Source organism: Pieris napi, chromosome 23, assembly GCF_905475465.1.
Source record: "Pieris napi chromosome 23, ilPieNapi1.2, whole genome shotgun sequence".
NCBI lineage: Eukaryota > Metazoa > Arthropoda > Insecta > Lepidoptera > Pieridae > Pieris > Pieris napi.
The window spans coordinates 4,942,927-4,956,316 of NC_062256.1; the positions used below are offsets into that span (position 1 = coordinate 4,942,927).

A 13,390-nucleotide genomic window follows, 5' to 3' on the forward strand; every position below is an offset into this window, starting at 1 on the left:
GGGCCGAAACACATAAGCGCGTTGCGGCGCCGCGCCGCTGAAATCGGCAGTGCGCTATAGCGGTGCGGCGCCGCAACGCACGACGTGAATTCCAGCGTTATGACGTCATACTTGTTGACAAGGATGCAGTTTGTTTCTAACACTCTTGCAAACAACACGTGTCAACCGAGAAGCAGTTTTAAAATTAAAATGTCTGACGTTGACGTCGATCTGTTTATATCTTCGGTTCAGGAACACCGTTGTTTGTGGGATACTAGTGACGAAACCTATAAAGACAAATTTATAAAACAAGAAGCATGGAAAAGCATTTGTGAGATCGTTTATGTTGATTACAAGGAAAAAAACTCAACCGAAAAATCAAAACTGGGTAAGTAGTAACATATAGTCTTAGGCAATGATATTTTAAACTAAAGATAAGTTATGTTCATAGTAATTTACGTTTTAAATCTGTTCCTGTGTTTAAATCATTACCTCCCAGCAATCCAAAACTGCACACATTTGCAAGTTTTACTGATAAGCAAACCAAAAGATATGAAATAAAACGCAATTGAAAGAGATAGCTATAATTTTAATGGTTGCACTTCAAACGTTTCTTGTGCATAGAGTAACATTTATAGTCGTAGAGTGGACACTTGATTCAAAACTATTCAAAAGTACATAGATAAGAAATAAAACATCTTACAAAAGTAAATCACATTTAATATCATTGGTCTTAGGTTTACGCGATCACTATTCACAATAAAACTACAATTTTTACTGTAGTAAAAACGTAAAAATCTGATCCGCGGTTTAAATTGTAGTTTAATGTAAGTAGCATGTATCTTTTTTTTTAATCATATGAAATACACCATTTATTTTAATGCCCTATGCAAAAGATTTTCTCTAAGTTAAAATTATATTTTTTTCTCGCGCTCTTATTCAAAAAGGTAAACAAATACTATAAATAAAACCAAATTGCCATTTAAATTGTTTATTCGCAGTTCACAACATGTTAAATAGTTTGAATCAAATGTATTAAGGTATTATTTGTATTTTGAACTGAGTAGGTATACGAACATTCATATTTTGTTTAATTGCCAACTTAGGGCGCCAACATCACTGGAAAAGTAATTACAAAAATCATTCCGTATTAGATGTGGGCTTAAATTATTTTCATTTGCTGTGGGCAAATGCAACATTTGCAGATCAGAATCATCAAAGATAATGTCATCGGTCGCTTGTACTCCATCTCGATTCAAAACAAAGTTGTGCATTACACAACATGCCTTGATAATGTCTGTCGCAAATTCGTATTGCACATTCATAGATCGATGAAATATGCGCCATTTATTGGCTAGGATGCCAAAAGCGCACTCGACATATCTTCGGGCACGACTCAGTCGATAATTGTAAACTCTTTGTTGTACCGACAAATGTTTTCCTGAGTAAGGGCGCATGACGTTATTCGAAATTGAGAATGCTTCATCTCCTACAAAAACAAATGGAGTTTCATTTTGAGAACCTGGTAAAGGCTTTGGTACAGGAATAGGTAATTTGCGTGTCATAATCAAATCATAAAGTTTAGAGTTCTGGAAAACGGTGGAGTCACTTTCCTTGCCATACGCTCCTATATCGACAAAAATGAATCTATATCTAGAATCTACAAGAGCTAATAAAACTATTGAATTATAGCCCTTATAATTGTAAAACAGTGATCCACTGTGCGCAGGACATGTAATACGGACATGTTTACCATCAAGAGCTCCTATGCAGTTAGGAAAATTTGCTTTCTTGTCAAACTCAATAGCGACATCTTCTAGAACCTGTTTTGTTATAGGAGGTATATTTTGACTTGATAGATGTTTCCATATGGCGCGACAAACTGTCCTTACAATTTTTGCTATTGTACTTGCTCCTCGGAAGTAATTCGTATGCATGGTTTTAAAGTCACTGCCGGTTGCTAGAAATCTAAAATGAAATAATAATTAGTAGGCAAATAATAAAATAATACAAATGTAGGTATAATCAAACTCAAACCGCGCAGGTAATAGTGTTGCTAAAGGAATAGATTTTCAAAGATAGACAGGTAGTTTTTCAAAGAAGTACTCAATAAATATTTTACATTATGGTTGTTCTAGGCAAAGTCAATCAGTTTTTAACTTGCCTAAGTCAAGAAAAAGCAGAAAATTATTCTTTTTCGGCGGCCAGCCATTTATATGAAATTGGATGGACCGAAAGTACTTATGAAAGTTATATCAAATTTTATATGTAGTATAAATGGAATCTAGGGAATTTTAGTCTTTATTACTATTTTTCACTTGTGAAGTTTTTTGTTGCAGGTAATGATTTAGTCAAGAAGTGGAAGGCCATAAAAGATAATTTTGCTAAATATCAAAAAAAACTAAAAGATGCCAATCGATCAGGAGCTGGAGCTGCAAAAATTAAAGAATATCACTTGAATAAACAATTACAGTTTTTGAAAAAGGTTTCACAAAATGCAACTGATTCCAGTTTATGCGTAGCGGAAGGAGATATTGAGAATGAAATAACGGCATTGCCTCGTTATAAAAGTCAACCACGAAAACGAAAGGCAGATGATAAGGATGATATTGAAGAAGATTTATTGGCAATATTAAAAACACCGGAGAATAGACATTTGCATTTTTTCAAGGGGATTTTACCATCTCTACAATCGTTAAATGAGAATCAAACATTGATATTTCAAAGTCGGGTGCTTCAAATATTAACCGACATTCTTCAACCTTCAATTCATCAAAATACACATCACGGCTATAATCAAGAATATCAGCATCAGGGTTACAATCAAGGATATTCAACTATGAGATACGATAATACGGTTCAGAGTGGCTACCACACTTCTACTCCTGGAAGTTCGATTACTGAACAGAGGACTACCTCATCATCAAACCAACAACGTCCAATAAATTCACCATTTTTACTGGACGAAACGTCAGCTACTTCCTATGTTTCACAAGATGAGGAGTTTGATTTTTCTTAAATTGATCATTACATTTTTTAAGGCCTATTAAAGTATTCTTAAAGTAAGAAAATTGTATAATGCAAAAAGCTTAATTTGATTCTGTCTTGTTTCATTTGAACCTGGCTTTGTACCACTAGGTACCCCCAAACCATGAACACTAGTGATGCAAAATTTTTATCGACACCCCGCTAGTACCACAGGTGTATAAAGCCAGGGGTACAAATAAAACTAAACATTTGATTCCGAGTGCCATAAACATCAATAAAAAAAAATAAGAAACCTATTTGTTTTACCTTAAAGTTAAGCCCAGCATTTCCAAAGCAGTAACTGGTTTTCTTCCTTTATTTTTTTTCTTCTGTATATATTTTGATAACTCGCTTAATAGCTCTTCAAATGATGATATACTCATTCTAAAGTAGGCAACAAATTTTTTTTCGTCTATCTTTAATGCTTCGTATTTTTTAGAAAAGAACTCGCCATTTGGATTCATACCCTTACTTAATGGATGTATCCAGTATCTTCTTTGCCGTATTTTTAAGATAGAATAATGTCTTCTTAATAACAAATAAGCAATAAGTTTATTACGATCCATCGCAGAGAGACGTCTATCCACACTCAAAAATCACGAGAAAATGGTTGCCCTACCATAATGCCCTGTTTCGCGACGCCGCAACGCGGCAACGCAACTGCCGATTTTGGCGTTGCGGCGCCGCAAAAATAAGCAGTTTGCGTTATGTGTTTCGGCCCATAGGGTCTTTTGAAAATCTATAATAAAAATAAAACTGTTTTATTTCAAACTAAAAAAATGTATCCATAATTACATTATATTGTTCATTCGTTCAATAATTTATGCATAAAAAAATAGTATGTGTCCCCTCTCTAAAATGACGTAAACCGGCGTTGGTGTGGCTAACTACCAACTTAGGAAAATAACCATTATTAGGATAAATTCATGTGATAAATTTTTATCATTTTTCACGTCCTTTCTTCATTAATTAAAGACATTAGTATAATAAGAAAATTTGAAGTGTCGGGTAAACCTTCAAAGTACTTGTGAGCGAATCCACGAACAGGACAACTAATCAATAGTTAAGCATATTTACTTAAGTCATTGAACAATATTATCGCTATGTAAGTACCATCTGTTAGTAAAAAAATTATGCAAATAAAAAAATAAGCCACAAAAAACGTCGTAGTGCGGAACTTTGCAATAAACTGGCAACATTGACTCGGCATTACTCGACAATGAATATTTATTTGATTTTCACGTATTCTTATAATATACGATAATATTACTTAAGAAAATACTTACAGATGAAATGTCACGTTGTCTTTTTGTACACTCGATGTGTCAGACCTTTTTTTACAGCCGAATACACTGCATCCAGTCATTTTTGTCGGAGCTCTTTACACTAACAAGCGTCATACCGGAATGGCGCAGAAGGGTCGAGAAACAGTTTTATATAACGCGTATGTCCAGCGGGTTCGTACTTTGACAGAGGGGGACGCGCGTAAAGGAGACTCCTTTCTGGCTTAATACTCAAAGATATATTGTATAATCATTCTTGGTAGTAGCATGCACGTTTGAAACAATAAATGGTTCGAAGTTTAAAGGAGAGTTTGGAAAATAAGTATCTAAAGCTTCGGGTCTTATAAAAGATTGATTCGCACCTGTATCAATTAAAAATTTTAATGGTGGGAGATCTGGGTGAATTAGAACTTGAATAAATGGTAATTGTCTTTGATTTTGTATATTTAACTCTATTCGGGGAAAACTATCTTTCGAACCTTTGGAAAATCCTGTTTGGGTTCTGGCACGTTGTTTTCAGAATTTATGGTTTCCGGTTGTTCAGTAAACTCCGTTTTATTATATTCGTCGGCTGTTGAACAGTCATATGGTAAGTAGTTACGGTCATATTGTTGAGTCGCTATAGAAAGAAGGGTCATTTAATTATTGTAATGTTTAATGTTTGTTGTAATTCTTAGGGGGTGGATTACCATGAATCCTCCAGTCATGTCCAGTCTGAGTAGGTGGTAAAACTCGTGCAGCAGGGTGACTAATACCACTCATGGGTTGAGGGTAATTTTTCATAGGTATTGGTTGACGGGGTGGAATTCTAAATCCCGTAGACATATTCGACCTTGGCAAAGCTTTAAACATTTGTTGGGTCCTTGAAGGACCTTGCTGCTGGTACATGTGAGGCTTATATGAATTATTGTTAAAATGTTGACCATTATTTAATCTTGGCAAGTTAAAAGGTTTTTGATACTGTGGATTAATATCGTATCTATAAGGTTTTAGAGTAGGAGAGCTAGATATTTGAGGTGTAAAATTTTGTCTCTTCGTATTTTTGTAAGTAAATTATATTCATCTCGTCTTTTGCATATTGCAACGCCACTTCTAATGTTTCTGGTCTCATACATCGTATGCATGAGCCCAGAGGTTCCTCCAAACCTTTTAGATACGTTTTTAACGCGAGGCTATTGTATAAATTACGTTTAGCCTGAATAGTGGTCTCAATTTTATCATGAACTTCTACATATGTAATGATTGTACTCAATAAATTTTGTATACGCTCATAAAATATATGTGGGCTATCTGATCCTTGCGTTAATTGCGACAAATCAGTATAAAGAGTAGACTCATCTCTGTGATCTGAGAAGCTATTAATTAGAGTGCTTCTTATGCCACTCCAATTTTGAGGGGCTCCATTTGTTGATAGGGCTCTGGCGGCGGCGCCAGTTATTTTATTAATTATTCCATTAATGAATGCTAAATTTGTAACATCATTACCCGGACTTGGCTTGGCATAAGTGACTACTAAAGTGTCACACAAGTTCAAAAATCTAGTTAAAGTACACGCACTTCCGTCGAAGTTCGGCACAAATTTTAAAGCTCTTAAAATCTTATCTAATAATGCATCTTGTGCAATTGAAAAATTCTCAAGGGAAGTTTCGCGCTGCATGTTATCTTCTAAAATATCTTCTAAATAATCTAAATCTAAACGTCTATTGCGATCTCTCAGCTCGATGCGAGAGGCAACTCTTGGGGCTTCGATTCCCCGGTTTTTCCTAGGATGGAAAATTTTGGATGATTTGGGAACACAGGAATGTAACAACCAATCGTTAAGAAATGTGTAACTTACATATTTCGACGATGGTGGCACCTTTTGTCATCGATTTCTGGATGCGCCGTGTGTGGTCCGCTGTCCTCGGTTCTTGTGAATCGTCGATTGAAACTTGAAAGTCTATTAGTTCGCGTACTCTACGTAGGCGATCTACGGAGTATATTACTTAGTACGCGCACTGACTCGACAATCATACCGACTGCGCCAATTAAGTGAGGGCCAGCGGCGAATCCCAAAAAAAACCAAAATGTGTTGAATTACTTTAATTAATTATTACTTTTACAATAATGAACTTATCTAAATACAATTATTTAAGGGTCCCCGCACATGGGCCACCGGCCACAACCACAAAACGCCGCCACTGGCATATTTCCTGTAATTTTCATACATTTTATGGACTCGCCGCACACGGTCGGCGCCGGTGGCGGCCACACGCTACAAATCGTCGCAGCTTGCTTCTTGTGGCTCGCACCGGCCACGAAACGCCGACACAAAAAGCCGCCACACGCCACTCGCGCGATTCCGCGCCCCTCTCTCCCTTACCTCAGTTAACCTGAAATTGACGGTAACGCACGCACGTAGTCTGTGTTTCATATAGGTAGATAAATATGGATATAGAATTATTTATATCAGAGATACAATCCCGTCCTCCGATTTGGGATTCAAAAAGTAATAGTTTTAGTAATAGAGGAGAAAAAGTGAAGGCCTGTCTAAAGTGAAGAAATCTCGTGTTACTGGCCAGCCTGTATTTTGTATATTTTCGAGTCCCACTATTTTCAAAGTGTGACGAAAATTGAAACCATCCCTTTTGCGAATAAAGTTGTGCAAAATTTGTTTGCTAGTACGCCGAAGGTACACTCAATGCAACGTCTGGCACGGCTTAACCTATAATTGAAAACTTTTTTGTCTAAGTCCAAATATTTTCCAGAATATGGCCTCATCATATTTTCACTGAGGCCAAATGCTTCATCATGTATAGTTCAATGGTTGTCGATTACCGACCTGTCGTGGTGAGGGGATATTTAATGTCTTTCTGTGTATCCAATAACTACGGTTTCGTCTTCTACGACGACGTCTTTTTATCAAAAGTAGCGCACTTATACCTTCTTCGTCAGAGTCCATTATGATACTGCAGGCAAGGGTTAAAAAAAGTAGCAGCCACCGACCGCAAGTGTCGACCACCGGCCACAAGTGGCTGTCGCGCGCTTCAGCTACCTTTGTAGCCGCTTCTAGCTTCTCGTGGCGGCGTTTGTGGCTGTGGCGTGTGGCCCGTGTGCGGCGACAGTAATCGGCGCGATATTAGGTGCACGAAAAATATATTATACATATAATAAACTTAACTAGATGAGACTTGACCGGTGCGATATGAGGTATCCGATCAAAAAGCTGTTGGTTCTGTTGTCCGTTTCCTTATATAGCGTAGTTTCGTAAGAGGGGTACTTGTATTGGGTATGCGGGGCAAAGGGAGTGCAATGAATATGTAACATGTTTAAATATTTGTTGTTTACTTTTTTAAAGGATAATAAACAAAGTATTGCATGAAATGAAACATCAATTTGTATTTTGACATTTTCTGTCTTAGCTTGGGCTTAGCTTAATCTCACCGTTAAAATGTCTATAAATACTAAATCATAGTTTAACCTACTAGTACACTAAGCAAAGTTTTTCGTAAGTAAAGTCTGAGCAAAGTCCAAGTGCGCACTATAGATCTCACCCTTAGATCAGGAATTACTACACTTTCAAAGCTACCTTTCGTCTGAAAGAATTTAAATAAATTTTTTTATCATTTTTTCTGGATCATTAATAAGTCTGTCTTCATTCCTGCAAGAACAGAATGTAGGAAACATTTATCCAAACTTGGATATAGCACTTCGTATGGCTCTTTGTACTCCAGCGGCAAATTGTTCAGGTGAAAGAAGCTTCTCTTGCTTGAAGAGAGTAAAGAACTAACTACGATCGACTTTAAGTCAAGAAAAGCTAAACGCTTTAGCTCTCTTGTGCATAGAGACAGAGCTAATGAACAAGATTTCGTACGACGATATAATAAATGATTTTGCGAATTCAAAGTCTCGCAAAAAAGTATTGTAATGCTTTTATAATTTAACTTAAATCATAATGCTAACAAATAATAAAGAAAAGATATATTTATTGTATTGTTTTTAAACTGTGAGTGTAATAATAAATGTTAATCAATGTTCGCCAAATGTATGTTTTTTACGTAAGCTTAATTCATATTTTGTAAGTATTGTATAGTTTTAAGACATACCTTACCTTACTTTAAAAGTGGGATACGATTGAGATATTTTTTCCGTAAAATAATGTTTTTTGATAATTCTTTGCTGTAAAAATAATCAAGGATCTAACACGGTACCATAGTTCTCAATAATAATAACTATATGGGAAAAGTTGATGTAACGAGGATGATGGAGCACAAATTATAAAGTTGGAATTTTATTGATAGAAAATTGATATGATTGTGGAGTATATCAAAATTTAGAGGCGGCAAAAATTTAATAGCCTCGGGCGGCAAATCTATAAATCCGCCACTGGCAGCAGTTGAAGGTTAAACCCGATGAGTCAGCTATGATGGTTAAGTTGCTGGAAAATTTGCCTGAAAGTTTAGAAAGTTTCAGACAAGCCTGGTGGGCCAGATCGGACGATCAACAAACTCTTGATAACCTTATCAATGTTTTGACATCTGATGAGCACAGAAGAAAGCTTCGGCAAGAAAAGGAGGACAATTTATCGGCATTGATGGCAACCAAGTTGAAGGTTCAATCCAAAGGTGCAAGTGGAAGTCAAAATGGTGTAAGCAGGCCAAAGATGATGTCAAGTCCAACCAGAAGGGAAAGAAGTCTACCTTCAAGTGCTACGGTTGTCAAGGAGTTCATTTTTGAAGAGATTGTCCAATAGCAAAGAAGAAGAAGAAATCTGGTGATGTGGTCCTTGAAGGTAAAAATCAAGCTTTCGTTAGCGAAGTCTTCAATGCGGAATCCAAGAATGAAGTTTGGATCATCGATTCTGGTGCGACTGACCATATGGCCTTCAAGAAAGAATGGTATACATTCTTTGAAGCTTCCTCGATTCCAGCTGAAATTCGTATCGGGAACAATTCAGTGATGCGTGCCTTGGGAAGAGGAACTATCAACTCAGAGGAAGGCGTACAGTGATGCTGATTATGCTAGTCAATCTGACACTCGTCGGTCGGTCAGCGGGATTGTTTTCATGCATAGTGGAGGACCAATATCTTGGGCAGACGTCAAGAGTGTGCGTCCTTATCCACAACTGAGGCTGAGTATGTCGCTGCCGGTGAAGCTGCGAGGGAATCATGTGTGTGCTCTGTTTGTCAGAAGAAACGTGCAGTGCCAAAGAAAGGTATAGTAACTCAGCCGATAATTTCTAAAGATTTTAACACACGAGGGCAGGTGGATTTAATAGATTTACAGTCTGCCGCGGATGGAGAATTTAAATGGCTTATGAATTACCAAGATCATGCCACAAAATTTTTACACCTCAGACCTCGTCGAAAAGAGCTGCAGAAGTAGCCTTGGAACTTTTAAAAATATTCTTGGAATTTGGCGCTCCGTTTATATTACAGAGTGATAATGGAAGAGAGTTCACCGCGCATGTCATAGAAGAATTGGTGTCGATGTGGCCTGAATGCAAAATTATTCACGGTAGTCCTCGACGTCCTCAAACACAGGGCAGCGTGGAAAGATCCAACCAAGTCCATTGGTTGTTTTTTTATTCAATTCTATAAAAACTCTTCTTACCACCGCATAAATGGCAGATCCCCTTACCGTGCATTGTTTGGCTCTGAGCCGAAAACTATATTGAAAGGTTGTAATATTCTGAAAGTATTATGACATCAATCAGGACGGAGGAAGAATTGGACCAAATAAATCAGAAAAGAAAGACAAACTAAGAATTTGACAAAATCAATCAGAAAGAGAAAAAGGAGGAAGAATTGGACCAAATAAATCAGAATGATTTTACAGCAGAAAACATTAATGTCATACCGTCAGATGACGCAATAGTAAATGGATCAGTTGCTGATGAGGCTTTTACTAACATTGAAGTAATGGGGACAGATAATATGGAATTACAGTCAGCTGATGGTCCAGTGTGTCTCGTCTGTGGCAAGGACACAACAGAAGCTCATTTCTGTAGTTTGTGTTCCAAACCTGTGCATGCTATTTTGGTGTTGCTGGTGGAGAAGAAGGTTTTGGATCTCAAGTTCAATGTTTTCTTTGCCAAAAGGAACAGTTGATAGTTAATGAAAGAGATCAAGCTCATAGCGGTGTTAAACGTGCTGCAGAGAAAATGGTCGATAACACCGCCAAAAAACTTTCTTTGCTAGAAATTGGAAATTTTGTATTTTTGAATGTACCGAAAATTGACCGTGGACCTCTTGTCACCAAAAATATTTCTGGAAAGGTAGTTGATTTTAGGAACGGAGTATACAAAATCGGATCGGGTTCTGGAACAATTAAAAATTGGTTTTCTCGGCAAGACCTACAGGTGTCGTCTAAAGATTATTGCGAAGTTATATCAGAATTGCCAATATAATTGAGGGAAGCTGTAAATTTCCAATCTTTGTTTGGAGGTCAAGGCTTTAAAAAATGCTTTTGTTGGCCAAATGTGGATGAAAAAATCGTGAAATGTTGACGATTTAATGGTCTGGTCAAATTAAGTTGCCCACATCATGAAATACGACCATTTTATGAAATTCTCGAGCTTGAAGTGAACAAATCTAGGATATGGCCACGACAGATACACCTCGAAAAGTTCGTATAAAAAGCGAACTTCACAAATACCGCAAAAGGTTAATTAGCAAGGAAAAAGTCATTAACAACTTAAGGAAAAAGAATTCGAGACTTGTTAAAAAGACTATTTCACTAAAGAATGCGTTAAATGTTTTAACGAAAATATTTAAATTAGACTCAAATTTATTTCAAGACCTATCCACGTATGTAAAACCAACTGAATTGTTTAATTCAAAATTTTTAAATAGTCTAACAAAAAAAAAGAGATGTTTAAAGTATCCTCCCGAGGTCAGGAAATTCGCTTTAACAATACATTTCTACTCACCAGCAACTTACAAATATCTTCGAAAAATGTATAACACCTGCCTACCTCATACAAACACGTTACATGGTTGGTACAAAAATGTTGAAGCAAAACCAGTCTTCACACAAGAAGCATTTGATAGACTTTCAGAGAAGGTTAAAACCTCAAACAAAATCTTACTATGTTCTTTAGTGGTTGATGAAATGTCAATTCGACATCAAAAAATTTGGACTGAAAAGCAGTATGAGGGTTTAGTTGATATAGGTATAGAAAGTAACGACTCAAATCAAATAGCTACTCAGCTCCTAAGCCTTCTTAGCCTCCTTCGAAGCGCTTCTCAGCCCGCTCCTTATAAAATAAACCAAAAAGTTGGTGATTAAGCCTTACTAGACCTAATAACAATAGACATGCAACTAAATTAAACCCTGATTATGTATTGCCACCTAGAAAAAAATTAATTAAAAGTCTGGAAGAAAAATATAACATATGCAGTTCTGCAATAAAACAAAAATTACAAGATGTAGAACATTTCGCCCTAACAAAAAAAAAGTCATAATAGTGTTACAGCTCATTTCATTAAAAGTTCAAAATTACATTCGCTTGTATATATCAACATCTGAACTTGCAGAACAGCATACCTGATTAAAAATAGCATACGCTTTGCGAGCTATTTTAACTGAATGGAATATTTACGACAAAATAATAGTACGTATTGTTTACGTTGCTTAATGAATAGCCATATAGAAAAGGCAAAAGTGGATGAGTCACTCGAATGCATCACATTCGACATGGAAAAAACGTTACCACTACCACGTATACCTACGAACGTGGTGTTTTATAAAATGCAACTCTGGCTTTATAACTGCGGCGTCCATGTGTCCTCTACAAATGAAGGATATTATTTTGTTTGGGTTAAGGGTGAAGCTGGAAGGGGTCCCCAAGAAGTTGGATCTTGTTTGATAAAGTTCATAAAAGAAATAATGCGTCATAGTGTTGAACGCCTGTCACTGTGGAGCGATAGTTGCGGAGGCCAAAACCGCAACATTAAAATGGTGCTCTTACTTAAAGTCATTTTAGCCAGCCATCTTACCCTAAAAGTAATTGACCTAAATTTCCTCGAATCTGGTCATACGTTTTTGCCAAATGACACAGATTTCGGTAAAATTGAAAGTCATTTAAAACAATTTCAAAGACTATACACAGCAGAAGATTATATTAATGTAATTAAGACCTGCACAAAAAAGAATCCGCTAGTGCCAATAAAAATAAAAAATAATGATTTTGTAAGTACAGAAAAATTTGAAAAAAATATAACGAATCGTAAGATGTTCGTCAATAAAGTTAAAGTAAATTGGCTTAAGACCAAACATATTCAATTAAGAGAAGAAAATGAACACTCTCTTTTTATGAAGACCGACGATAATGAGCATTATCAGGAGCTTCATATAGGGAGAAAATACAAAGGTAGCTTGCTTCCTTTGAGCGCGGAACTTCTGGTTCCTCTTTGGCCAGAGGGAAAACCTATAAGGCCAATGATTAGTCACTCAATTTAAGTAAAACAAATTATGTCCCGTTTTCTATACGAAATTCGTCGCAACCAAATATTGATTTAAAAATAAAGGCTCATGTATGCGATGTACCTCAAGATTGCACTTGTCCCGAGATCGAGAGAGTTAAAACCACAAAATATCTAGGAGTTATTATTGATAGAAATTTAAACTGGTACCCTCAAATCGATGTAGTAGCTAAACGTGCTAGGAAGCTGATCTGGATTTTTAAACGCCTTCGTAACATTTGTGATTTACAGCTTATTATGTATATCTACAAAACCTTATGTACAGTCCGTTCTTCTATATTGTATAAGTATATGGGGCGGCACATTTAAATCAAAATTTGTGAGCATTGAACGTGCGCAGAGAAGTATCTTGAAAATAATGCTTTGCAAGAGTAAACTATATTCCACAGAAAAACTCTATAAAGATTCAGATCTCCTAACAGTTAGGCAACTATACATACTTCAATGAATTCTTAAAGTCCACAAAAATACCCCGTTTGACATATCTATATATAATAATAAAATCTCAAACTGTGTGTACAACTTTTGCCTCGAAACAATTTGCGACCCAATCTACAAGAATGTACAACAAAATAAACAAAACCCTAAATATATACCCTATGACGTTTAAAGAGTGTAAAAAATCAGTAACTACGT

The 13,390-nt window shown here is 36.3% G+C and overlaps 2 protein-coding genes across 3 annotated transcripts; one reads left to right on the top strand and one right to left on the bottom strand.

The window, feature by feature from the left end:
* Nucleotides 1–5: 5 nt before the first annotated feature.
* Nucleotides 6–3,585, top strand: LOC125061345. Its single transcript, XM_047666739.1, has 2 exons — nt 6–367; nt 2,319–3,585. Exons 1-2 carry the CDS (start codon nt 100–102, stop codon nt 2,996–2,998), a joined length of 948 nt encoding a protein of 315 aa, XP_047522695.1. The 5' UTR covers nt 6–99; the 3' UTR covers nt 2,999–3,585.
* On the bottom strand, nt 955–3,572 carry LOC125061342 (protein ALP1-like). 2 transcript variants are annotated; one of them, XM_047666736.1, is made up of 3 exons: nt 3,274–3,572; nt 1,733–1,947; nt 955–1,468 (listed from the first exon to the last, which is right to left on the bottom strand). In XM_047666736.1, exons 1-3 carry the CDS (start codon nt 3,570–3,572, stop codon nt 1,059–1,061), a joined length of 924 nt encoding a protein of 307 aa, XP_047522692.1. In that variant the 3' UTR covers nt 955–1,058. The 2 variants fall into 2 exon arrangements, with proteins under 2 accessions (XP_047522692.1, XP_047522691.1); XM_047666735.1 differs by having other exon boundaries at nt 955–1,947.
* Nucleotides 3,586–13,390: the final 9,805 nt, after the last annotated feature.

Bases quoted from the DNA above. Each gene is read 5' to 3' on its own strand.
- LOC125061345 (XM_047666739.1), top strand. From the start codon at position 100: ATGACGTCATACTTGTTGACAAGGATGCAGTTTGTTTCTAACACTCTT. The intron at 368-2,318 runs GTAAGTAGTAAC...TTTTTGTTGCAG, and splicing joins AACCGAAAAATCAAAACTGG to GTAATGATTTAGTCAAGAAG.
- LOC125061342 (XM_047666735.1), bottom strand. From the start codon at position 3,572: ATGGATCGTAATAAACTTATTGCTTATTTGTTATTAAGAAGACATTAT. The intron at 1,948-3,273 runs GTAAAACAAATA...ATTTCATTTTAG, and splicing joins ATGCTGGGCTTAACTTTAAG to ATTTCTAGCAACCGGCAGTG.